This window comes from Hypanus sabinus, chromosome 20 (genome assembly GCF_030144855.1).
Source record: "Hypanus sabinus isolate sHypSab1 chromosome 20, sHypSab1.hap1, whole genome shotgun sequence".
Taxonomy (NCBI): Eukaryota; Metazoa; Chordata; class Chondrichthyes; order Myliobatiformes; family Dasyatidae; genus Hypanus; species Hypanus sabinus.
Window position 1 is genome coordinate 70,062,422 of NC_082725.1, and position 27,008 is coordinate 70,089,429.

Here is a 27,008-nt window from a genome sequence, read left to right on the forward strand (position 1 = left end):
TCCTCTGGTACTACTCTAGTGAGGGCACAAAGATTATTGGCAATGGTACTGTAGTCTCTTCCTCCATAGTATCCTGGAATATATCCAGTATAGCCCAAGGATTAAGCTATCTTAATGTTTTTCATGTTCCAACATATCCATCTGTCTTATACTGTGGTTGCATTTCTAAGACATTCTTACTGGTGAGCACTGAAGCAAAGTATTCATTAAGAACCTCCCCTACTTTCTCCAAATCCAGACATGTTTCCTCTTCTACTCCTGATCAGTCCTACCTGCACTCCAGTCATCCTCCTGTCCCTCACATACCCTTTGGGATTTTTCTTAATCATATTCACCAAGGCCTTCTCATATGTCCTTCTAGTTCTCCTGGGTCTATTGTTAAGCCCCCTTCCTGGCTACCTTGTAATATTCTAGAGGCCTGTCTGATCGCTGTGGTTAGAATTTCCACATCTCTTATCAAAGGCGGCTCCTTCACCACACCATCCTTTTCCTGCCTCAGTGAGACAGACCTATGCAGAAAGTCCATGCAAGTGCTCCCTAGACATCCTCAGCATTCCCAGTGTGATTTCCCTGGGTATATCTCTTCCCCATTTATGCTCCCAAGCTCCTGCCTAACAGCATCATAATTTCCCCCCCACAACCAATTAAATACTTCCCCATACCATCTGCTCCTGTGCCTGTCCAAGACTATGGTAAAGGTCAGCAATTGTGGCCACTGTCTCCGAAATGCTCACCATCATCCAAAAGAGAGATTGCTCCCTTCATATTACTGAGAACCACACACTCTGACTCAGCAGACGATTCCTCTAGAACATCCCCCCTTTCTGTAGCTGTGGTACAATGCATGATTAGCAATCCACTCCCTCTCCTCTTTTACATCCCCCCCTGTCCCTTTAGAAATATCTAAACCCCAGACAAGAAGCAGTCGTCTCTTTAATGATCACAATTTTGGAGTTGCCTGTACTGACCCGTGTTCTAAGTTCATCACTCGCGAACCTGATTCAGAGTTCAAGGTTCAAATTTTTTCAAAAGATGACGCAGCATTAAAAGTACACAATAAATACTATAAAACATAATGTACAAGTAACTGCAGACGTAAGATTATATCTATAGACTGATCTTGTGTACACAAGTGATGCTTGGTGCAGGAGTATCTGAACATAAGGTGACTCTGACAGCTAAGGATAAAGTGACAAAGGGACTCTTCTAGTTGGCCGCAGGCACATGAATACAGTAGAACAGTGACTGTGTCAGTGTAGGTAGCAGATGTGGAGTGTAAGTGTAAAGTGACGGGGGTTGCTGAGGGATTGTGGAGACAAGTGCCTGATGCGGATGCAGTTCTTGCAAATAGATACACATCAACCCATCCAACTAACTGTAATTATGCCTTTCCACTGCCTATCCTTCCTCACAGTCTCTCTACACACTGCAGCTACCTTTAAAACAACTGTCCCACCCTCTGACCTGTCACTATGGTTCTTATCCCCCTGCCAAACAAGTTTAAACCCTCCACAATGGCTCCAGAAAACCTGCCCGCAGGGATATTTGTTGCCCGCAAGTTCAGGTCCTTTTCATACAGGTCATACCTTCACAGGACAGAGTCAATGCTCCACAAATCTGTAACCCTGCCTCCTGCACCAATTCTTCAGCCACACATTTATCTTCCAAATCATCATATTCTTATCTTCATTGGCAAATGGCACAGGCAGCAATCCAAGAGGATACTACCCCTGAGGTCCTGCTTATCACTCTATATTCTCTCTTCATGACCTCATCCCTTTTCAAACTTTTCCTTTTGCACCTCTCCCAGTGTCCAGGAGAGCAGACACTGTAATCTGGATAAACAAGTAAGCAAACTTACCCTCTACAGATAGGTGTTTCAGTTACATGTTCTGGTTTGTGCACCATGATTCGCTGGAACACTGGTTTGTTTGGTGACATATATGTGAACAGTCAAATGACAATAAGCTTGACCTTGATATATTGGGACAAGACCATTTTTCGAGACACTTGAACCTTGATATTGCTATCCCGGAGGTGTTCCTATATTAGTGATTTTGGCTGATTGTGTGGCAAACCCCAGAATGAGGTATTAGTGTACCTCATTCCTGTATTAGTGTACAGTCAGGAAAAGGCAATATACACAACATCTCAGGTTGTATTTGTGCAGAGCCCGGAGGCTTGTGTCTACTCAACAATCTCCCTCTGCATCCTTCATGGTCACTGGCTGTAAGTCCTGGAAACGCTCCCCATCAACACCGAATGCGGCTTACAGCCATCTTCCTGACAGTCATTGCTGACCTTCCAGCAATATCTGGAAGTGAATTGAAAAGAAAGTCCCTCAAAAAGATATTTTCCTTTTATTGGTCTGGATGGGAATTGTTGAAGTCAATCAGGGTGGAAACTAGAAGGGAAGCATACCTACCCTTGATCTGACTTTATTGCACGTATCAGCCACCAGAGACAGCTTCCACACACTTGCAAACTTGCCACTGATGCCTGAGAGGAAATTGTCCATTTCCCCTTTCTGAAACAACATGTTCAAATGGAAGGAGGGGAAGTATATTGGGAAAACATCAGAGGTCTAATGAACAACAGTAGATTCTTACATTGTTTCCTTAAAGAAGTACAACCCTTGGACCTTAATGAAAGTCCAATGCTAACCCCTATGAGAGCAAAACAGTGGCATAGCCGGTAGAAATTCTGCCTCACAGCCCAGTATTCCAAGTACAATCCTCACCTTGGCTGCTACTGAGTAACATTTGCACACACTCCAAGAGACTGCCTAGGTTCTTTCCACTGCTCAAAGACATGAGGGTTGGGGGGTTAACTAACCCCAGGCTGTGGCTGAGTGATGTTAAATGAGATCACTTTGTGAACAAGCACAGCTGTGGTAGGTTAATATTTGGGGAAATGATCAGAAATCCTCCTCGGAGCAGCTGGTTTAAAGGAGCACATTCAGCAGAAGCGGAACTCGCTTGGGCAGGTACACACAGGGTTCAGAGGGAAATGGGTCAAATGCAGGCAAGTGATTAGATCACACGGGAATCAGTCTTTCCAAACTATGGCTCTAGGTTCAGACAAAAGGATTCCAGAGTTTAGGAATTAGGCAGCCAAAGGTGCAATTGCTATGTTGTGATTTTTCCCAAGGATATTGGAGAAGGCAGAATGAAAGGAGTGTGAGGCTGTTGTGTTGTCGAGGTGCAGAGTGCAAGGCCAGGGCAGTTCTGCAAATAAAATGAAAGACTGTTTAAATGGAAGTCAGTTTTGGTCAGCCAGCACTGGGGTGATGGGAGACTGGGGTTTGTGCCACCTACAGCATGGAGAATAATCAGAAATAACTTCACCAAACAATTTGTTATGAATCATTTTAAAAGATAATAAGCCAGAAAAGTATTATCAGTATTTGACTGTCTGCTACTGTTGAATCCGGTAAGGAATCACATCTTAGTGTTGATTGTGCTTTAGTTGTTATGGCTCTTTGCGGCATCACCCACACACTGAGATATTATAAGATTCAGGTTTTGCAGTGGAGCTCACAGACCTTCTGCAATATAGTAGTGGCGAGCTCCTCTATCAACTCCTCTTTGTGCTCTTGCAAATATTGGCTCTCGCTCTGTTTTTCCTACAATAAAGAGAGGAATAATTACCTGCAGAACACACACAAGTGTCAATCCCATGCAAGGCTGTGATTACATTCTAGAGTTGGGAGTGAGTGGGGGGTTGCAGTAACAGGACAGGATTGGTCTAATCTGACCCCACCGACGGAGGAGTGACCTGCTTCAGAGCAAAGAGAATGAATTCCATGTATCGCCCATGAGCTCTTTCACATGGGATATATGAATGAATTCAGCGTTATATATATCAACAAAGTCATGGCTGAATAGTGTCAATTTCCTGCAGAACCCCACCACCCTTGATTCCCCTGATCTATTGATCTCTGTTTTGAAAAAAAAACAACAGCAGTGTCTCCATAGACTTATTTTGGAGGACTCCCACAGATCTACCACCCACTGAGTGAAGACATGTCCAATCTCTGCGAAGCCCTCTATACAGAAGTCCTTAGCCAGGGGGAACAGCTTCCCTGCTTTCACCCTGTCATGTCCTTTAAGAATACTGTACAGTTCATTTTCAGGATTCACACATCAGGGCAAGACAGGACTAACTGACTCAGAATCAGAATCACTTTATTGCCAGTACATTATGTGAAACAGACCAGAATTGATTGTGCTTCGGTGCCAAGCAGAAAACACACGACAATACCATAACAGACAACACAATAGCAACCAACAGTTTTCCAGACAATAGTGCAAACAGCCATGAGAAATCAACAAACAGCAGAATGGTCACTTGCACAAACATCAGTAGTCAAACAAATGAATGTGAGCATGTGAACAGACTCAACAATTACCAACAGGAAGGAACATTTGGGATGATGTGCAGGGACGGTTAGGGAACAGGGAAACAGGAAGGAACATTTGGGATGATGTGCAGGGAAGGTTAGGGAACAAGGAAACAGGAAGGAACATTTGGGATGATGTGCAGGGACGGTTAGGGAACAAGGAAACAGGAAGGAACATTTGGGATGGTGTGCAGGGACAGTTAGGGAACAAGGAAACAGGAAGGAACATTTGGGATGGTGTGCAGGGACGGTTAGGGAACAAGGAAACAGGAAGGAACATTTGGGATGATGTGCAGGGACGGTTAGGGAACAAGAAACAGGAAGGAACATTTGGGATGATGTGCAGGGACGGTTAGGGAACAAGGAAACAGGAAGGAATGTTTGGGATGGTGTGCAGGGACGGTTAGGGAACAAGGAAACAGGAATGAACATTTGGGATGGTGTGTAGGGACGGTTAGGGACCAAGGAAACAGGAAGGAACATTTGGGATGATGTGCAGGGACGGTTAGGGACCAAGGAAACAGGAAGGAACATTTGGGATGATGTGCAGGGACGGTTAGGGAACAAGGAAACAGGAAGGAACATTTGGGATGATGTGCAGGGACGGTTAGGTCAGTTTTGTTGAGCAGATGGATAGTTACAAGAAAGCTTCTGAGATTACTTTGGTCCTGGTGGTGATGTCTGCAGTCCTTGTAGTGGATGTGAGCTAGTTAGATATCTGATGGATAGGGGAATCAAGGGATATGGGGACAAGGCAGGGACTGGGTATTGATAGTGAATGATCAGCCATGATCTCAGAATGGCGGTGCAGACTCGAAGGGCCGAATGGTCTACTTCTGCACCTATTGTCTATTGTCTATTACTGTTGGGGAGGGAGTTGGAGACTTAGACCCAGTGACTATGAAGGACCAACAGTATATTTTCAAGCCAGCTTGATGTGTGAGGTGGTTATGTCCTATGCACCTCCTGCACTTGACTGTCTTGGTTGTGGAGGTTGCATTTCCTGGAGGTACCATCAGAATAATCTGAGAGAGGAAATGTAATGGATTTTGTCGGCAGAATACACGGCAGCCGTGTGTGCCAGAGTCACAGGGTCATAAGTCAAGGAATGCGTCATTCAGCAGATCACGTCCCCCGTGTTGATCAGTGGGCTCCCACCTATAGTAATCCCATTCTCCAGTACTTGGCCCATAGTCCACAATGCGTGGCAATTCAGACGCTTGTCCCGACATCTCTTAAACGCCGGCACTGACTCTGCTTCCACTACTTTCTCGAGTAGTGTGCTCCAGCTTATTTCTCACTGACTAAGAAATGTACCCTCTAAATTTCTTCCCTTTTACTGCAATCTATCTTACCTATGTTATCTACATTTGATAAGGGGAAAAGTTTCTTGCAGTCTGCCTTATCTACAGCTTTTACATTTTTAAAATATATCTCAATCACATCAACTTTTAAATTCTTCTATTCCAGGAAAAGAAATCTGACTCATCCTCACCAATCTCTTCTCATAACTGCAACCCCCGCTCCCAAACAACATCCTGGTGAATCTTCTTTGCCCCCTGTCCGACAGTCATACTTTTCCTGTTGTGTGGTGACCAGGAGAGCCTGCAGTGCTCCAGCTGACGCCTGATCAACAAAGTTGCAGCATGACATTCCTGATCTTGCATTCAATGCCCAACTAATGACCAATATCGCAAGTGCTTTTTCAACCGATTTATCCATCTGTGCTGCCACTTTGAAGGATCTTTGAACATGTACATGGATTCTTCAATATTTCATGGGACTATACCAATCATGTTGTGTCTTCTAGCCTCATTAGTAGTCTCAAAATGTATCAACTTACTTTTATCAGAATTAAAATCCATCCACATTTTCTCAGTCTATTTCACCAAATCATCAATATCATTCTGCAGTCAAAAGTACTTTGCATATTGTCAACACCTCTTTCAATCTTAGTGACATCTTTTAATTTACTGAACATCCCTCCTACAGTCATATCCTAGTCACTCACGCACTTTAGAAAGAGCAAGGGAGCCGGGACCCAACACCCATCCCCACAGAACACATCAGTTTCCAATCACAAAAGTAGACTGGTTCTCTCTCTCTCTCTCTCTCTCTCTCTCTCTCTCTCTCTCTCTCTCTCTCTCTCTCTCTCTCTCTCCACAAGTCTTCAATGGATCTAGGAGCAGGGGCCTCTGGAATTCAGCCCTTTTATATTTATCTCTGATGAGGCAAATGCTCCTGATCAAGTCTAAACCAGGCATCATGAAATTGGTTATTGGTGTGACAATGCTCCTTGACAGCACTGCCAACCTTGTACCAGCTTGATGATTGATTTTCTGGATTGGGTATGTCCTGCTTTTTGTAAATGCAAACATACCTGGGCAATTTCTCACATACCACATTCAATATCAAGCTCCCATTCTTCTAAACTTTGGAGAAGAGCCTATTCTACTCAGCCTTTGTCACCCTAGGAAACATCAATCAATCTTTGCAGTAAATCTATTCTTTAAAGTACGAATCCAAAATTGTATATTGTTCTCCTGAACCAAGCTTCTGTGTGTCTGTAGCAAGACATCTTCACGCTTCTATTTAAATCCTTTTACAATAACATTCACTAATAGCCCCATTGTCTGTAATTATAGGTACAGCACACAGACAGTAGCTTCAATTCACCTTAGAAATTTATCAGTTTTTAAAATCAATGGTATTTTCATGGTAATCTTTAACTATTAATCCTCAATTACTTTACTAATAGAATTTTTACCCATAAAATTATGCAAGTAATCTATCAACAGTTAACAAATTGGAGTCAAGGAGCTGTATATCCCAGAAACAGGCTCTTCCTTCCCCCCGCCCCTCCCCTTACAATTGAAGCATCTACAGTAGTTTTATTTAATCACATTAGGCCAATAACCTGCTTTGCACTGGCAATCCACAGAATTATCCGGATGTTCTTTAAATGTTTTGATTTTTTGCCTCCACCACCTCTTCAAACACTGTCTTCCAGACCCCAATTGCCATCAGATCTTCTCTAAACTCCCAATCTCACCTTAAACCCATGCCTCATGTTTTTGACAGCCCATCATAGAAAAAGATTTTTACTTTCCACTCTATCTGTTTCCCTTGTAATGTCATATACCACAGTCAAGCTACCTAGCTTCCTTTGGGGAAAACAAAACCAATCTATACACTTTCTCCTTATGTTTTAAACTGGAAAACATCTTGGTAAATATCCTTTGCTTCCTCTTCTCCTCAGTGGGAGAGGGTGCAGAGTTCAGTGCGCAGGAATAATTAAGCCAATATCTTGGGGAAATTTTAGCTCAATCCTCATTGGATCTGCCACAAGAACTCACCAAACTATCACTGTAGGAGTCTGCCTTGGTGATTGCCTCTTCAATTGCTTCCTCAGCCACTCGAAGAGCCACGGCTAGAGTTTCATTGAGAGTGTGACCTTTAACACAGGAAGGAGAATTACTTTTCACATTATTCACACAAATTCCATTTACACAGGGACTTTAATATCAGAAAAACATCCTAAAATGATTCCCAGTAGAGATATGATATCAGGACACAAAAAAAAACTGGGGAAAATTACTTCACGTTCGGTCAAAGAATGGTTGTCAGGGCCTTCTTAAAAGAAAGGAGAAGGGAGAGTGAGGGTCAAGGCCATGCATCACAGAAACAGGAACTCTGGGCCATGAACCATCACCCACCAATTCAATTCCAAAACAAATCTCGTTTTGCTGGGCTGCAATCGTTGTGAGAAGTCATTCATTGGTGAGGTAGCGTGTGGTTTAAATCGAGCTTGGCCATTCAGAAGGTTCCAGCGGACTGCTGCCGTATGTTGGTGATGCAGCACAAGGCCTGAGAAAGTCACTTAGGCACCCGGCAAGGTCATTGTTAGAGTGGACGGGCTTTGGTTTAGCAGGCTTAGGTGAAAACAGGCGCAGGGAGGCTGTAATGTGATGTGAGACTCAATAGTTAGGGAGACAGGAGATTCTGCGGCTGCAACAGAGACACCAGGATAGTGTGATGTCTCCCGGACTCCAGGACAGTGTGATGTCTCCCAGACACCAGGACAGTGTGAGGTCTCCCAGGCACCAGGACAGTGTGATGTCTCCCAGGCACCAGGATAGTGTGATGTCTCCCAGACACCAGGACAGTGTGATGTCTCCCAGTCGCTCCTGCTCCCAGACACCAGGATAGTGTGATGTCTCCCAGACACCAGGATAGTGTGATGTCTCCCAGGCACCAGGACAGTGTGATGTCTCCCAGTCACCAAGATAGTGTGATGTCTCCCAGGCACCAGGATAGTGTGATGTCTCCCAGTCACCAGGATAGTGTGATGTCTGCCAGTCAACAGGATAGTGTGATGTCTCCCAGGCACCAGGATAGTGTGATGTCTCCCAGTCACCAGGATAGTGTGATGTCTCCCAGGCACCAGGACAGTGTGATGTCTCCCAGACACCAGGACAGTGTGATGTCTCCCAGTCACCAGGAAAGTGTGATGTCTCCCAGACACCAGGATAGTAAGATGTCTCCCAGTCACCAGGATAGTGTGATGTCTCCCAGTCACCAGGATAGTGAGACGTCTCCCAGTCACCAGGACAGTGTGATGTCTCCCAGTCACCAGGATAGTGTGATGTCTCCCAGACAGCAGGACAGTGTGAGGTCTCCCAGATACCAGGATATTGTGAAGTCTCCCAGATACCAGGATAGTGTGATGTCCCCCAGGCACCAGGATAGTTTGATGTCTGCCAGTCAACAGGATAGTGTGATGTCTCCCGGACTCCAGGATAGTGTGAGGTCTCCCAGTCGCTCCTGTTCCCAGACATCAGAATAGTGTGATGTCTCCCAGGCACCAGGATAGTGTGATGTATCCCAGACACCAGGATAGTGTGATGTATCCCAGACACCAGGACAGTGTGATGTCTCCCAGTCACCAGGACAGTGTGATGTCTCCCAGACACCAGGAAAGTGTGATGTCTCCCAAATACCAGGATAGTGTGATGTCTCCCAGACACCAGGATTAGTGTGATGTCTCCCAAATACCAGGATAGTGTGATGTCTCCCAGACACCAGGATGGTGTGATGTCTCCCAGACACCAGGATAGTGTGATGTCTCCCAAATACCAGGATAGTGTGATGTCTCCCAGACACCAGGATAGTGTGATGTATCCCAGACACCAGGACAGTGTGATGTCTCCCAGTCACCAGGACAGTGTGATGTCTCCCAGACACCAGGAAAGTGTGATGTCTCCCAAATACCAGGATAGTGTGATGTCTCCCAGACACCAGGATGGTGTGATGTCTCCCAGTCACCAGGATAGTGTGATGTCTCCCAGTCACCAGGATGGTGTGTGGTCTCCGTGGATGCTAAGGTCCAAGGTATCTCCAAGCAGTGTAGAAGATACTCAAGAGAGAGTGAGCAGATAGAGGTCACGTTCACAATGACACAAGTAGAAAGGTAGAAAAGGCCCCCTGCTGTGAGTTTTGGGCCTGAGGAGGCTGAAAAATAGGACCTCCAAGGTAGTAATTTCTGGATTACTCCTCGAGCCACATGAAAGAAGAGGTGAATGACTGCCTGAAGAAGTGGTGCAGGGGTTGGAGTTCAGATTTATGAATCATTGTTATCACTTTCTAGGGATGGTATGACTTATACAAAAAAGGCAGGTTACAGCTAAACCTGAGGGGAACAAATAACACTGTGATCATGTTTTCTGGAGCTGTTGGTATACAAGTTGATGCAGTGCGTAGTGAGGCTGTGAGGAAAGACAGGCAGATGATAGGGTAAAATTGTAGTCAGTGGGATGAGTTGAAGTGTAACATCGGGGCAAAATCAAAAAGGGTGATGAATATAGTCCTGGTCTCCATGTCTGAGGGCTCTGTGAGCTTTACTCGCTCTGCACTGAACGGAGGCTGAGGGTGTGGCCTGTTCCAGCTGCTCCAGGCCGTGTGTCTGAGGGTAAGGCGAGGTTTACACTGCATTGAACTGATGCTGTGGCCTGTTCCAGCGGTTCCAGGCCTTCTGTCTGAGAGAAAGGCGAGGTTTACACTGCATTGAACTGAGGCTGTGGTCTGTTCCAGTGTCTCCAGGCCGTGTGTCTGAGGGTAAGGCGAGGTTTACACTGCATTGAACTGAGGCTGTGGTCTGTTCCAGCGGCTCCAGGCCATGTGTCTGAGGGTAAGGCGAGGTTTACACTGCATTGAACTGAGGCTGTGGGCAGTTCCAGCAGTTCCAGGCCTTCTGTCTGAGAGTAAGGCGAGAATTACACTGCATTGAACTGAGGCTGTGGCCTGTTCCAGCAGCTCCAGGCCGTGTGTCTGAGGGTAAGGCGAGGTTTACACTGCATTGAACTGAGGCTGTGGTTTATTCCAGCGGCTCCAGGCCGTGTGTCTGAGGGTAAGACAAGGTTTACATTGCATTGAACTGAGGCTGTGGCCTGTTCTAGCGACTCCAGGCCATGTGTCTGAGGGTAAGGTGAGGTTTACACTGCATTGAACTGAGGCTGTGGTCTGTTCTAGCGACTCCAGGCTGTGTGTCTGAGGGTAAGGCGAGGTTTACACTGCATTGAACTGAGGCTGTGGTTTATTCCAGCGGCTCCAGGCCGTGTGTCTGAGGGTAAGACAAGGTTTACATTGCATTGAACTGAGGCTGTGGCCTGTTCGAGCGGCTCCAGGCCGTGTGTCTGAGGGTAAGGCGAGGTTTACACTGCATTGAACTGAGGCTGTGGTCTGTTCCAGCGGCTCCAGGCCGTATGTCTTAGGGTAAGGTGAGGTTTACACTCTACATTGAACTGAGGCTGTGGTCAGTTCCAGTGACTCCAGGCCGTGTGTATGAGGGTAAGGCGAGGTTTACACTCTACATTGAACTGAGGCTGTGGGCAGTTCCAGTGACTCCAGGCCTTCTGTCTGAGGGTAAGGCGAGGTTTACACTGCATTGAACTGAGGCTGTGGTCTGTTCTGGTGTCTCCAGGCCGTGTGTCTGAGGGTAAGGCGAGATTTACACTCTGCATTGTACTGAGGATTTGGCCTGTTCCAGCGGCACTAGGCCGGGTGTGTGAGGGTAAGGTGAGGTTTACATTGCATTGAACTGAGGCAGTGGGCAGTTCCAGCAGTTCCAAGCCGTGTGTCTGAGGGTAAGGCGAGGTTTCCACTGCATTGAACTGAGGCTGTGGCCTGTTCCAGCGGCTCCAGGCCGTGTGTCTGAGGGTAAGGCGAGGTTTACACTGCATTGAACTGAGGCTGTGGTCTGTTCTGGTGTCTCCAGGCCGTGTGTCTGAGGGTAAGGTGAGATTTACACTCTGCATTGTACTGAGGCAGTGGTCTGTTCCAGCTGCTCCAGGCCGGGTGTGTGAGGGTAAGGTGAGGTTTACACTGCATTGAACTGCGGCTTTGGCCTGTTCCAGCGGCTCCAGGCCGTGTGTCTGAGGGTAAGGCGAGGTTTACATTGCATTGAACTGAAGCTGTGGCCTGTTCGAGCGGCTCCAGGCCGTGTGTCTGAGGGTAAGGCGAGGTTTACACTGCATTGAACTGAGGCTGTGGTCTGTTCTGGTGTCTCCAGGCCGTGTGTCTGAGGGTAAGGCGAGATTTACACTCTGCATTGTACTGAGGCTTTGGCCTGTTCCAGCGGCACCAGGCCGGGTGTGTGAGGGTAAGGTGAGGTTTACATTGCATTGTACTGAGGCTTTGGCCTGTTCCAGCGGCACCAGGCCGGGTGTGTGAGGGTAAGGTGAGGTTTACACTGCATTGAACTGAGGCAGTGGGCAGTTCCAGCAGTTCCAAGCCGTGTGTCTGAGGGTAAGGCGAGGTTTCCACTGCATTGAACTGAGGCTGTGGTCTGTTCTGGTGTCTCCAGGCCGTGTGTCTGAGGGTAAGGTGAGATTTACACTCTGCATTGAACTGAGGCTGTGGCCTGTTCCAGCTGCTCCAGGCCGGGTGTGTGAGGGTAAGGTGAGGTTTACACTGCATTGAACTGAGGCTGTGGTCTGTTCTGGTGTCTCCAGGCCGTGTGTCTGAGGGTAAGGTGAGATTTACACTCTGCATTGTACTGAGGCTGTGGTCTGTTCCAGCTGCTCCAGGCCGGGTGTGTGAGGGTAAGGTGAGGTTTACACTGCATTGAACTGCGGCTTTGGCCTGTTCCAGCGGCTCCAGGCCGGGTGTGTGAGGGTAAGGTGAGGTTTACATTGCATTGAACTGAGGCTGTGGGCAGTTCCAGCAGTTCCAGGCCTTCTGTCTGAGAGTAAGGCGAGGTTTACACTGCATTGAACTGAGGCTGTGGCCAGTTCCAGCGGCTCCAAGCCGTGTGTCTGAGGGTAAGGCGAGGTTTCCACTGCATTGAACTGAGGCTGTGGCCTGTTCCAGCGGCTCCAGGCTGTGTGTCTCAGGGTAAGGCGAGGTTTACACTCTACATTGAACTGAGGCTGTGGCCTGTTCCAGCTGCTCCAGGCCATGTGTCTGAGGGTAAGGTGAGGTTTACACTGCATTGAACTGAGGCTGTGGTCTGTTCTGGTGTCTCCAGGCCGATTGTCTGAGGGTAAGGCGAGGTTTACACTGCATTGAACTGAGGCTTTGGCCTGTTCCAGCGGCTCCAGGCCGGGCGTGTGAGGGTAAGGTGAGGTTTACACTGCATTGAACTGAGGCTGTGGCCTGTTCCAGTGACTCCAGGCCGTGTGTCTGAGGGTAAGGCGAGGTTTACACTGCATTGTACTGAGGCTTTGGCCTGTTCCAGCGGCTCCAGGCCGGGCGTGTGAGGGTAAGGTGAGGTTTACATTGCATTGAACTGAGGCTTTGGCCTGTTCCAGCTGCTCCAGGCTGTGTGTCTCAGGGTAAGGCGAGGTTTACACTCTACATTGAACTGAGGCTGTGGCCTGTTCCAGCTGCTCCAGGCCATGTGTCTGAGGGTAAGCTGAGGTTTACACTGCATTGAACTGAGGCTGTGGTCTGTTCCAGCGTCTACAAGCCGTGTGTCTGAGGGTAAAGCGAGGTTTCCACTGCATTGAACTGAGGCTGTGGCCAGTTCCAGCGGCTCCAAGCCGTGTGTCTGAGGGTAAGGCGAGGTTTACACTGCATTGAACTGAGGCTGTGGTCTGTTCCTGCTGCTCCAGGCCGTGTGTCTGAGGGTAAGGCGAGGTTTACACTGCATTGAACTGAGGCTGTGGTCTGTTCTGGTGTCTCCAGGCCGTGTGTCTGAGGGTAAGGTGAGATTTACACTCTGCATTGTACTGAGGCTGTGGTCTGTTCCAGCTGCTCCAGGCCGGGTGTGTGAGGGTAAGGTGAGGTTTACACTGCATTGAACTGAGGCTTTGGCCTGTTCCAGCGGCTCCAGGCCGGGTGTGTGAGGGTAAGGTGAGGTTTACATTGCATTGAACTGAGGCTGTGGGCAGTTCCAGCAGTTCCAGGCCTTCTGTCTGAGAGTAAGGCGAGGTTTACACTGCATTGAACTGAGGCTGTGGCCTGTTCCAGCGGTTCCAGGCCTTCTGTCTGAGAGTAAGGCGAGGTTTACACTGCATTGAACTGAGGCTGTGGCCAGTTCCAGCGGCTCCAAGCCGTGTGTCTGAGGGTAAGGCGAGGTTTCCACTGCATTGAACTGAGGCTGTGGTCTGTTCCTGCTGCTCCAGGCTGTGTGTCTCAGGGTAAGGCGAGGTTTACACTCTACATTGAACTGAGGCTGTGGTCTGTTCCAGCTGCTCCAGGCCATGTGTCTGAGGGTAAGGTGAGGTTTACACTGCATTGAACTGAGGCTGTGGTCTGTTCTGGTGTCTCCAGGCCGATTGTTTGAGGGTAAGGCGAGGTTTACACTGCATTGAACTGAGGCTTTGGCCTGTTCCAGCGGCTCCAGGCCGGGCGTGTGAGGGTAAGGTGAGGTTTACACTGCATTGAACTGAGGCTGTGGCCTGTTCCAGTGACTCCAGGCCGTGTGTCTGAGGGTAAGGCGAGGTTTACACTGCATTGTACTGAGGCTTTGGCCTGTTCCAGCGGCTCCAGGCCGGGCGTGTGAGGGTAAGGTGAGGTTTACATTGCATTGAACTGAGGCTTTGGCCTGTTCCAGCTGCTCCAGGCCCTCTGTCTGAGGGTAAGGCGAGGTTTACACTCTACTATGAACTGAGGCTGTGGCCTGTTCCAGCTGCTCCAGGCCGTGTGTCTGAGGGTAAGGCGAGGTTTACACTGCATTGAACTGAGGCTGTGGCCTGTTCGAATGGCTCCAGGCCATGTGTCTGAGGGTAAGGCGAGGTTTACACTCTACAATGAACTGAGGCTGTGGCCAGTTCCAGCGGCTCCAGGCCATGTGTCTGAGGGTAAGGCGAGATTTTCACTGCATTGTACTGAGGCTTTGGCCAGTTCCAGTGGCTCCAGTCAGTGTGTGTGAGGGTAAGGTGAGGTTTACTCTGCATTGAACTGAGGCTGTGGGCAGTTCCAGCAGTTCCAGGCCTTCTGTCTGAGAGTAAGACGAGGTTTACACTGCATTGAACTGAGGCTGTGGCCAGTTCCAGCGGCTCCAGGCTCTGTGTCTCAGGGTAAGACGAGGTTTACACTCTGCATTGAACTGAAGCTGTGGCCTGTTCCAGCGGCTCCAGGCCGGGCGTGTGAGGGTAAGGCGAGGTTTCCACTGCATTGAACTGAGGCTGTGGTCTGTTCCAGCTGCTCCAGGCCGTGTGTCTGAGGGTAAGGCGAGGTTTACACTGCATTGAACTGAGGCTGTGGCCTGTTCGAATGGCTCCAGGCCATGTGTCTGAGGGTAAGGCGAGGTTTACACTGCATTGAACTGAGGCTGTGGCCTGTTCCAGCTGCTCCAGGCCGTGTGTCTGAGGGTAAGGCGATGTTTACACTGCATTGAACTGAGGCTGTGGTCTGTTCTGGTGTCTCCAGGCCGTGTGTCTGAGGGTAAGGTGAGGTTTACACTGCATTGAAATGAGGCTGTGGTCTGTTCGAATGGCTCCAGGCCATGTGTCTGAGGGTAAGGAGAGGTTTACACTGCATTGAAATGAGGCTGTGGTCTGTTCGAATGGCTCCAGGCCGTGTGTCTGAGGGTAAGGAGAGGTTTACACTGCATTGAAATGAGGCTGTGGCCTGTTCCAGCGGCTCCAGGCCATGTGTCTGAGGGTAAGGCGAGGTTTACACTCTACAATGAACTGAGGCTGTGGTCTGTTCCAGCTGCTCCAGGCCGTGTGTCTCAGGGTAAGGTGAGGTTTACACTCTACAATGAACTGAGGCTGTGGCATGTTCGAGCGGCTCCAGGCCGTGTGTCTGAGGGTAAGGCGAGGTTTACACTCTACAATGAACTGAGGCTGTGGCATGTTCGAGCGGCTCCAGGCCGTGTGTCTGAGGGTAAGGCGAGGTTTACACTGCATTGAACTGAGGCTGTGGTCTGTTCTGGTGTCTCCAGGCCGTGTGTCTGAGGGTAACGCGAGGTTTACTCTGCATTGAACTGAGGCTGTGGTCTGTTCTGGTGTCTCCAGGCCGGGTGTGTGAGGGTAAGGCGAGATTTACACTCTGCATTGAACTGAGGCTTTGGCCTGTTCCAACGGCACCAGGCCGGGTGTGTGAGGGTAAGGCGAGGTTTACACTGCATTGAACTGAGGCTGTGGCCAGTTCCAGCGGCTCCAAGCCGTGTGTCTGAGGGTAAGGCGAGGTTTACACTGCATTGAACTGAGGCTGTGGCCTGTTCCAGCGGCTCCAGGCCGTGTGTCTGAGGGTAAGCTGAGGTTTACACTGCATTGAACTGAGGCTGTGGTCTGTTCTGGTGTCTCCAGGCCGTGTGTCTGAGGGTAAGGTGAGATTTACACTCTGCATTGTACTGAGGCTGTGGTCTGTTCCAGCTGCTCCAGGCCGGGTGTGTGAGGGTAAGGTGAGGTTTACACTGCATTGAACTGAGGCTTTGGCCTGTTCCAGCGGCTCCAGGCCGGGTGTGTGAGGGTAAGGTGAGGTTTACATTGCATTGAACTGAGGCTGTGGGCAGTTCCAGCAGTTCCAGGCCTTCTGTCTGAGAGTAAGGCGAGGTTTACACTGCATTGAACTGAGGCTGTGGCCAGTTCCAGCGGCTCCAAGCCGTGTGTCTGAGGGTAAGGCGAGGTTTCCACTGCATTGAACTGAGGCTGTGGTCTGTTCCAGCTGCTCCAGGCCATGTGTCTGAGGGTAAGCTGAGGTTTACACTGCATTGAACTGAGGCTGTGGTCTGTTCCAGCGTCTCCAAGACGTGTGTCTGAGGGTAAGGCGAGGTTTCTACTGCATTGAACTGAGGCTGTGGCCAGTTCCAGCGGCTCCAAGCCGTGTGTCTGAGGGTAAGGCGAGGTTTCCACTGCATTGAACTGAGGCTGTGGTCTGTTCCTGCTGCTCCAGGCCGTGTGTCTGAGGGTAAGGCGAGGTTTACACTGCATTGAACTGAGGCTGTGGTCTGTTCTGGTGTCTCCAGGCCGTGTTTCTGAGGGTAAGGTGAGATTTACACTCTGCATTGAACTGAGGCTGTGGTCTGTTCCAGCTGCTCCAGGCCGGGTGTGTGAGGGTAAGGTGAGGTTTACACTGCATTGAACTGAGGCTTTGGCCTGTTCCAGCGGCTCCAGGCCGGGTGTGTGAGGGTAAGGTGAGGATTACATTGCATTGAACTGAGGCTGTGGGCAGTTCCAGCAGTTCCAGGCCTTCTGTCTGAGAGTAAGGCGAGGTTTACACTGCATTGAACTGAGGCTGTGGCCAGTTCCAGCGGTTCCAGGCCTTCTGTCTGAGAGTAAGGCGAGGTTTACACTGCATTGAACTGAGGCTGTGGCCAGTTCCAGCGGCTCCAGGCCGTGTGTCTGAGGGTAAGGCGAGGTTTCCACTGCATTGAACTGAGGCTGTGGCCTGTTCCAGCGGCTCCAGGCTGTGTGTCTCAGGGTAAGGCGAGGTTTACACTCTACATTGAACTGAGGCTGTGGTCTGTTCCAGCTGCTCCAGGCCATGTGTCTGAGGGTAAGGTGAGGTTTACACTGCATTGAACTGAGGCTGTGGTCTGTTCTGGTGTCTCCCGGCCGATTCTCTGAGGGTAAGGCGAGATTTACACTGCATTGAACTGAGGCTTTGGCCTGTTCCAGCGGCTCCAGGCCGGGCGTGTGAGTGTAAGGCGAGGTTTACACTGCATTGAACTGAGGCTGTGGCCTGTTCCAGTGACTCCAGGCCGTGTGTCTGAGGGTAAGGCGAGGTTTACACTGCATTGTACTGAGGCTTTGGCCTGTTCCAGCGGCTCCAGGCCGGGCGTGTGAGGGTAAGGTGAGGTTTACATTGCATTGAACTGAGGCTTTGGCCTGTTCCAGCTGCTCCAGGCCCTCTGTCTGAGGGTAAGGCGAGATTTACACTGCATTGAACTGAGGCTGTGGCCAGTTCCAGCGGTTCCAGGCCTTCTGTCTGAGAGTAAGGCGAGGTTTACACTGCATTGAACTGAGGCTGTGGCCAGTTCCAGCGGTTCCAGGCCTTCTGTCTGAGAGTAAGGCGAGGTTTACACTGCATTGAACTGAGGCTGTGGCCAGTTCCAGCGGCTCCAGGCCGTGTGTCTGAGGGTAAGGCGAGGTTTCCACTGCATTGAACTGAGGCTGTGGCCTGTTCCAGCGGCTCCAGGCTGTGTGTCTCAGGGTAAGGCGAGGTTTACACTCTACATTGAACTGAGGCTGTGGTCTGTTCCAGCTGCTCCAGGCCATGTGTCTGAGGGTAAGGTGAGGTTTACACTGCATTGAACTGAGGCTGTGGTCTGTTCTGGTGTCTCCCGGCCGATTCTCTGAGGGTAAGGCGAGATTTACACTGCATTGAACTGAGGCTTTGGCCTGTTCCAGCGGCTCCAGGCCGGGCGTGTGAGTGTAAGGCGAGGTTTACACTGCATTGAACTGAGGCTGTGGCCTGTTCCAGTGACTCCAGGCCGTGTGTCTGAGGGTAAGGCGAGGTTTACACTGCATTGTACTGAGGCTTTGGCCTGTTCCAGCGGCTCCAGGCCGGGCGTGTGAGGGTAAGGTGAGGTTTACATTGCATTGAACTGAGGCTTTGGCCTGTTCCAGCTGCTCCAGGCCCTCTGTCTGAGGGTAAGGCGAGATTTACACTGCATTGAACTGAGGCTGTGGCCAGTTCCAGCGGTTCCAGGCCGTGTGTCTGAGGGTAAGGCGAGGTTTACACTGCATTGAACTGAGGCTGTGGCCTGTTCGAATGGCTCCAGGCCATGTGTCTGAGGGTAAGGCGAGGTTTACACTCTACTATGAACTGAGGCTGTGGCCTGTTCCAGCTGCTCCAGGCCGTGTGTCTGAGGGTAAGGCGATGTTTACACTACATTGAACTGAGGCTGTGGTCTGTTCTGGTGTCTCCAGGCCGTGTGTCTGAGGGTAAGGAGAGGTTTACACTGCATTGAACTGAGGCTGTGGTCTGTTCCAGCGGCTCCAGGCCCTCTGTCTGAGGGTAAGGCGAGGTTTACACTGCATTGAACTGAGGCTGTGGCCTGTTCCAGCTGCTCCAGGCCGTGTGTCTCAGGGTAAGGAGAGGTTTACACGGCATTGAACTGAGGCTGTGGACTGTTCGAATGGCTCCAGGCCATGTGTCTGAGGGTAAGGCGAGGTTTACACTCTGCATTGTACTGAGGCTGTGGTCTGTTCCAGCTGCTCCAGGCCGGGTGTGTGAGGGTAAGGTGAGGTTTACACTGCATTGAACTGAGGCTTTGGCCTCTTCCAGCGGCTCCAGGCCGGGTGTCTGAGGGTAAGGCGAGGTTTCCACTGCATTGAACTGAGGCTGTGGCCTGTTCCAGCGGCTCCAGGCTGTGTGTCTCAGGGTAAGGCGAGGTTTACACTCTACATTGAACTGAGGCTGTGGCCTGTTCCAGCTGCTCCAGGCCATGTGTCTGAGGGTAAGGCGAGGTTTCCACTGCATTGAACTGAGGCTGTGGTCTGTTCTAGCGTCTCCAGGCCGTGTGTCTGAGGGTAACGCGAGGTTTACACTGCATTGAACTGAGGCTGTGGCCTGTTCGAATGGCTCCAGGCCATGTGTCTGAGGGTAAGGCGAGGTTTACACTCTACAATGAACTGAGGCTGTGGCCAGTTCCAGCGGCTCCAGGCCATGTGTCTGAGGGTAAGGCGAGATTTACACTGCATTGAACTGAGGCTGTGGCCAGTTCCAGCGGCTCCAGGCCATGTGTCTGAGGGTAAGGCGAGATTTTCACTGCATTGTACTGAGGCTTTGGCCAGTTCCAGCGGCTCCAGTCAGTGTGTGTGAGGGTAAGGTGAGGTTTACTCTGCATTGAACTGAGGCTGTGGGCAGTTCCAGCAGTTCCAGGCCTTCTGTCTGAGAGTAAGACGAGGTTTACACTGCATTGAACTGAGGCTGTGGCCAGTTCCAGCGGCTCCAGGCCGTGTGTCTGAGGGTAAGGCGAGGTTTACATTGCATTGAACTGAGGCTGTGGCCTGTTCGAGCGGCTCCGGGCCGTGTGTCTGAGGGTAAGGTGAGGTTTACGCTGCATTGAACTGAGGCTGTGGTCTGTTCTGGTGTCTCCAGGCCGTGTGTCTGAGGGTAAGGTGAGATTTACACTCTGCATTGTACTGAGGCTGTGGTCTGTTCCAGCTGCTCCAGGCCGGGTGTGTGAGGGTAAGGTGAGGTTTACACTGCATTGAACTGAGGCTTTGGCCTGTTCCAGCGGCTCCAGGCCGGGTGTCTGAGGGTAAGGCGAGGTTTCCACTGCATTGAACTGAGGCTGTGGCCTGTTCCAGCGGCTCCAGGCTGTGTGTCTCAGGGTAAGGCGAGGTTTACACTCTACATTGAACTGAGGCTGTGGCCTGTTCCAGCTGCTCCAGGCCGTGTGTCTGAGGGTAAGGTGAGGTTTACACTGCATTGAACTGAGGCTGTGGTCTGTTCCAGCGTCTCCAGGCCGTGTGTCTGAGGGTAAGACAAGGTTTACACTGCATTGAACTGAGGCTGTGGCCTGTTCCAGCTGCTCCAGGCCGTGTGTCTGAGGGTAAGACAAGGTTTACACCTCATTGAACTGAGGCTGTGGTCTGTTCTGGTGTCTCCAGGCCGTGTGTCTGAGGGTAAGGCGAGATTTACACTCTGCATTGTACTGAGGCTTTGGCCTGTTCCAGCGGCACCAGGCCGGGTGTGTGAGGGTAAGGTGAGGTTTACACTGCATTGAACTGAGGCAGTGGGCAGTTCCAGCAGTTCCAAGCCGTGTGTCTGAGAGTAAGGCGAGGTTTACACTGCATTGAACTGAGGCTGTGGCCAGTTCCAGCGGCTCCAGGCCGTGTGTCTGAGGGTAAGGCGAGGTTTCCACTGCATTGAACTGAGGCTGTGGTCTGTTCCTGCTGCTCCAGGCCGTGTGTCTGAGGGTAAGGGGAGGTTTACACTGCATTGAACTGAGGCTGTGGTCTGTTCTGGTGTCTCCAGGCCGTCTGTCTGAGGGTAAGGTGAGATTTACACTCTGCATTGTACTGAGGCTGTGGTCTGTTCCAGCTGCTCCAGGCCGGGTGTGTGAGGGTAAGGTGAGCTTTACACTGCATTGAACTGAGTCTTTGGCCTGTTCCAGCGGCTCCAGGCCGGGTGTGTGAGGGTAAGGTGAGGTTTACATTGCATTGAACTGAGGCTGTGGGCAGTTCCAGCAGTTCCAGGCCTTCTGTCTGAGAGTAAGGCGAGGTTTCCACTGCATTGAACTGAGGCTGTGGTCTGTTCCAGCGGCTCCAGGCTCTGTGTCTCAGGGTAAGGCGAGGTTTCCACTGCATTGAACTGAGGCTGTGGTCTGTTCCAGCAGCTCCAGGCCGTGTGTCTGAGGGTAAGGCGAGGTTTCCACTGCATTGAACTGAGGCTGTGGTCTGTTCCAGCGGCTCCAGGCTGTGTGTCTGAGGGTAAGGTGAGGTTTACACTGCATTGAACTGAGGCTGTGGCCTGTTCGAGTGGCTCCAGGCCGTGTGTCTGAGGGTAAGGGGAGGTTTACACTCTACATTGAACTGAGGCTGTGGTCTGTTCTGGTGTCTCCAGGCGGTGTGTCTGAGGGTAAGGCGAGGTTTATACTGCATTGAACTGAGGCTGTGGTCTGTTCTGGTGTCTCCAGGCGGTGTGTCTGAGGGTAAGGCGAGGTTTATACTGCATTGAACTGAGGCTGTGGCCTGTTCGAGTGGCTCCAGGCCGTGTGTCTGAGGGTAAGGCGAGGTTTACACTCTACATTGAACTGAGGCTGTGGTCTGTTCTGGTGTCTCCAGGCGGTGTGTCTGAGGGTAAGGCGAGATTTACACTCTGCATTGTACTGAGGCTGTGGTCTGTACCAGCGGCTACAGGCCGTGTGTCTGAGGGTAAGGCGAGGTTTACACTGCATTGAACTGAGGCTGTGGGCAGTTCCAGCGGTTCCAGGCCTTCTGTCTGAGAGTAAGGCGAGGTTTACACTGCATTGAACTGAGGCTGAGGCCAGTTCCAGCGGTTCCAGGCCGTGTGTCTGATGGTAAGGCGAGGTTTACACTGCATTGAACTGAGGCTGTGGCCTGTTCCAGCGGCTCCAGTCAGTGTGTCTGAGGGTAAGGCGAGGTTTACACTGCATTGAACTGAGGCTGTGGTCTGTTCCAGCGGCTCCAGGCCGTGTGTCTGAGGGTAAGGCGAGGTTTACACTGCATTGAACTGAGGCTGTGGTCTGTTCGAGTGGCTCCAGGCCGTGTGTCTGAGGGTAAGGGGAGATTTACACTCTACATTGAACTGAGGCTGTGGTCTGTTCCTGCTGCTCCAGGCCGTGTGTCTGAGGGTAAGGCGAGGTTTACACTGCATTGAACTGAGGCTGTGGTCTGTTCCAGCGGCTCCAGGCCATGTGCTTAGGGTAGGGTGAGGTTTACACTCTACATTGAACTGAGGCTGTGGTCTGTTCCAGCTGCTCCAGGCCGTGTGTCTGAGGGTAAGGCGAGGTTTACACTGCATTGAACTGAGGCTGTGGTCTGTTCTAGCGTCTCCAGGCCGTGTGTCTGAGGGTAACGCGAGGTTTACACTGCATTGAACTGAGGCAGTGGTCTGTTCCAGCGGCTCCAGGCCATGTGTCTGAGGGTAAGGCGAGGTTTACACTGCATTGAACTGAGGCTGTGGCCTGTTCGAATGGCTCCAGGCCATGTGTCTGAGGGTAAGGCGAGGTTTACACTCTACAATGAACTGAGGCTGTGGCCAGTTCCAGCGGCTCCAGGCCATGTGTCTGAGGGTAAGGCGAGATTTACACTGCATTGAACTGAGGCTGTGGCCAGTTCCAGCGGCTCCAGGCCATGTGTCTGAGGGTAAGGCGAGATTTTCACTGCATTGTACTGAGGCTTTGGCCAGTTCCAGCGGCTCCAGTCAGTGTGTGTGAGGGTAAGGTGAGGTTTACTCTGCATTGAACTGAGGCTGTGGCCAGTTCCAGCGGCTCCAGGCCGTGTGTCTGAGGGTAAGGCGAGGTTTACACTGCATTGAACTGAGGCTGTGGTCTGTTCTGGTGTCTCCAGGCCGTGTGTCTGAGGGTAAGGTGAGATTTACACTCTGCATTGTACTGAGGCTGTGGTCTGTTCCAGCTGCTCCAGGCCGGGTGTGTGAGGGTAAGGTGAGGTTTACACTGCATTGAACTGAGGCTTTGGCCTGTTCCAGCGGCTCCAGGCCGGGTGTCTGAGGGTAAGGCGAGGTTTACACTGCATTGAACTGAGGCTGTGGCCAGTTCCAGCGGCTCCAAGCCGTGTGTCTGAGGGTAAGGCGAGGTTTCCACTGCATTGAACTGAGGCTGTGGCCTGTTCCAGCGGCTCCAGGCTGTGTGTCTCAGGGTAAGGCGAGGTTTACACTCTACATTGAACTGAGGCTGTGGCCTGTTCCAGCTGCTCCAGGCCATGTGTCTGAGGGTAAGGCGAGGTTTACACTGCATTGAACTGAGGCTGTGGTCTGTTCTAGCGTCTCCAGGCCGTGTCTGAGGGTAACGCGAGGTTTACACTGCATTGAACTGAGGCAGTGGTCTGTTCCAGCGGCTCCAGGCCATGTGTCTGAGGGTAAGGCGAGGTTTACACTGCATTGAACTGAGGCTGTGGCCTGTTCGAATGGCTCCAGGCCATGTGTCTGAGGGTAAGGCGAGGTTTACACTCTACAATGAACTGAGGCTGTGGTCTGTTCCTGCTGCTCCAGGCCGTGTGTCTGAGGGTAAGGTGAGGTTTCCACTGCATTGAACTGAGGCTGTGGTCTGTTCCAGCGGCTCCAGGCTGTGTGTCTCAGGGTAAGCTGAGGTTTACACTGCATTGAACTGAGGCTGTGGCCTGTTCCAGCTGCTCCAGGCCGTGTGTCTGAGGGTAAGACAAGGTTTACACTGCATTGAACTGAGGCTGTGGTCTGTTCTGGTGTCTCCAGGCCGTGTGTCTGAGGGTAAGGCGAGATTTACACTCTGCATTGTACTGAGGCTTTGGCCTGTTCCAGCGGCACCAGGCCGGGTGTGTGAGGGTAAGGTGATGTTTACACTGCATTGAACTGAGGCTTTGGCCTGTTCCAGCGGCTCCAGGCCGTGTGTCTGAGGGTAAGGCGAGGTTTACACTGCATTGAACTGAGGCTGTGGTCTGTTCCTGCTGCTCCAGGCCGTGTGTCTGAGGGTAAGGCGAGGTTTACACTGCATTGAACTGAGGCTGTGGTCTGTTCCTGCTGCTCCAGGCCGTGTGTCTGAGGGTAAGGCGAGGTTTACACTGCATTGAACTGAGGCTGTGGTCTGTTCTGGTGTCTCCAGGCCGTGTGTCTGAGGGTAAGGTGAGATTTACACTCTGCATTGTACTGAGGCTGTGGTCTGTTCCAGCTGCTCCAGGCCGGGTGTGTGAGGGTAAGGTGAGCTTTACACTGCATTGAACTGAGGCTTTGGCCTGTTCCAGCGGCTCCAGGCCGGGTGTGTGAGGGTAAGGTGAGGTTTACATTGCATTGAACTGAGGCTGTGGGCAGTTCCAGCAGTTCCAGGCCTTCTGTCTGAGAGTAAGGCGAGGTTTCCACTGCATTGAACTGAGGCTGTGGTCTGTTCCAGCGGCTCCAGGCTCTGTGTCTCAGGGTAAGGCGAGGTTTCCACTGCATTGAACTGAGGCTGTGGTCTGTTCCAGCAGCTCCAGGCCGTGTGTCTGAGGGTAAGGCGAGATTTTCACTGCATTGAACTGAGGCTTTGGCCTGTTCCAGCGGCTCCAGGCCGGGTGTGTGAGGGTAAGGTGAGGTTTACACTGCATTGAACTGAGGCTGTGGTCTGTTCTAGCGTCTCCAGGCCGTGTGTCTGAGGGTAAGGGGAGGTTTACACTGCATTGAACTGAGGCTGTGGTCTGTTCTGGTGTCTCCAGGCCATGTGTCTGAGGGTAAGGGGAGGTTTACACTGCATTGAACTGAGGCTGTGGTCTGTTCTAGCGTCTCCAGGCCTTGTGTCTGAGGGTAAGCTGAGGTTTACACTGCATTGAACTGAGGCTGTGGCCTGTTCGAGTGGCTCCAGGCCGTGTGTCTGAGGGTAAGCTGAGGTTTACACTGCATTGAACTGAGGCTGTGGTCTGTTCCAGCGGCTACAGGCCGTGTGTCTGAGGGTAAGGCGAGGTTTACACTTCATTGAACTGAGGCTGTGGGCAGTTCCAGCGGTTCCAGGCCTTCTGTCTGAGAGTAAGGCGAGGTTTACACTGCATTGAACTGAGGCTGAGGCCAGTTCCAGCGGTTCCAGGCCGTGTGTCTGATGGTAAGGCGAGGTTTACACTGCATTGTACTGAGGCTGTGGTCTGTTCCAGCTGCTCCAGGCCGGGTGTGTGAGGGTAAGGTGAGCTTTACACTGCATTGAACTGAGGCTTTGGCCTGTTCCAGCGGCTCCAGGCCGGGTGTGTGAGGGTAAGGTGAGGTTTACATTGCATTGAACTGAGGCTGTGGGCAGTTCCAGCAGTTCCAGGCCTTCTGTCTGAGAGTAAGGCGAGGTTTCCACTGCATTGAACTGAGGCTGTGGTCTGTTCCAGCGGCTCCAGGCTCTGTGTCTCAGGGTAAGGCGAGGTTTCCACTGCATTGAACTGAGGCTGTGGTCTGTTCCAGCAGCTCCAGGCCGTGTGTCTGAGGGTAAGGCGAGGTTTCCACTGCATTGAACTGAGGCTGTGGTCTGTTCCAGCGGCTCCAGGCTGTGTGTCTCAGGGTAAGGCGAGGTTTACACTCTACATTGAACTGAGGCTGTGGTCTGTTCCAGCTGCTCCAGGCCATGTGTCAGAGGGTAAGGTGAGGATTACACTGCATTGAACTGAGGCTGTGGTCTGTTCTGGTGTCTCCAGGCCATGTGTCTGAGGGTAAGGTGAGGTTTACACTGCATTGAACTGAGGCTGTGGTCTGTTCTAGCGTCTCCAGGCCGTGTGTCTGAGGGTAAGGCGAGGTTTACACTGCATTGAACTGAGGCTGTGGTCTGTTCCAGCGGCTCCAGGCCGTGTGTCTGAGGGTAAGGCGAGGTTTACACTGCATTGAACTGAGGCTGTGGTCTGTTCTAGCGTCTCCAGGCCGTGTGTCTGAGGGTAAGGGGAGGTTTACACTCTGCATTGAACTGAGGCTGTGGTCTGTTCTGGTGTCTCCAGGCGGTGTGTCTGAGGGTAAGGCGAGGTTTACACTGCATTGAAATGAGGCTGTGGTCTGTTCCAGCGGCTACAGGCCGTGTGTCTGAGGGTAAGGCGAGGTTTACACTGCATTGAACTGAGGCTGTGGGCAGTTCCAGCGGTTCCAGGCCTTCTGTCTGAGAGTAAGGCGAGGTTTACACTGCATTGAACTGAGGCTGAGGCCAGTTCCAGCTGTTCCAGGCCGTGTGTCTGATGGTAAGGCGAGGTTTACACTGCATTGAACTGAGGCTGTGGTCTGTTCTAGCGTCTCCAGGCCGTGTGTCTGAGGGTAAGGTGAGGTTTACACTGCATTGAACTGAGGCTGTGGTCTGTTCCAGCGGCTCCAGGCCATGTGCTTAGGGTAGGGTGAGGTTTACACTCTACATTGAACTGAGGCTGTGGTCTGTTCCAGCTGCTCCAGGCCATGTGTCTGAGGGTAAGGTGAGGTTTACACTGCATTGAACTGAGGCTGTGGTCTGTTCTGGTGTCTCCAGGCCATGTGTCTGAGGGTAAGGCGAGGTTTACACTGCATTGAACTGAGGCTGTGGTCTGTTCCAGCGGTTCCAGGCAGTGTGTCTGAGGGTAAGACAAGGTTTACACTGCATTGAACTGAGGCTGTGGTCTGTTCCAGCTGCTCCAGGCCATGTGTCTGAGGGTAAGGTGAGGTTTACACTGCATTGAACTGAGGCTGTGGTCTGTTCCAGCGGCTCCAGGCCGTGTGTCTGAGGGTAAGGTGAGGTTTACATTGCATTGAACTGAGGCTTTGGCCTGTTCCAGCGGCACCAGGCCGGGCGTGTGAGGGTAAGGTGAGGTTTACATTGCATTGAACTGAGGCTTTGGCCTGTTCCAGCTGCTCCAGGCCCTCTGTCTGAGGGTAAGGCGAGGTTTACACTGCATTGAACTGAGGCTTTGGCCTGTTCCAGCTGCTCCAGGCCCTCTGTCTGAGGGTAAGGCGAGGTTTACACTGCATTGAACTGAGGCTGTGGTCTGTTCCTGCTGCTCCAGGCCGTGTGTCTGAGGGTAAGGCGATGTTTACACTGCATTGAACTGAGGCTGTGGCCTGTTCGAATGGCTCC

The 27,008-nt window shown here is 51.4% G+C and overlaps 1 protein-coding gene across 1 annotated transcript in view; it reads right to left on the bottom strand.

Moving 5' to 3' along the window:
* LOC132378624 (rab effector MyRIP-like) overlaps positions 1–27,008 on the bottom strand; it is a 561,180-nt gene that overhangs the window by 103,852 nt on the left and 430,320 nt on the right. The window contains exons 6-7 of the mRNA XM_059945729.1: positions 7,759–7,856; positions 3,545–3,625 (exon numbers count right to left, since the gene is read on the bottom strand). Of these exons, the coding sequence (XP_059801712.1) occupies positions 3,545–3,625; positions 7,759–7,856 (179 nt within the window). The remainder of the gene's footprint in view (positions 1–3,544; positions 3,626–7,758; positions 7,857–27,008) is intronic.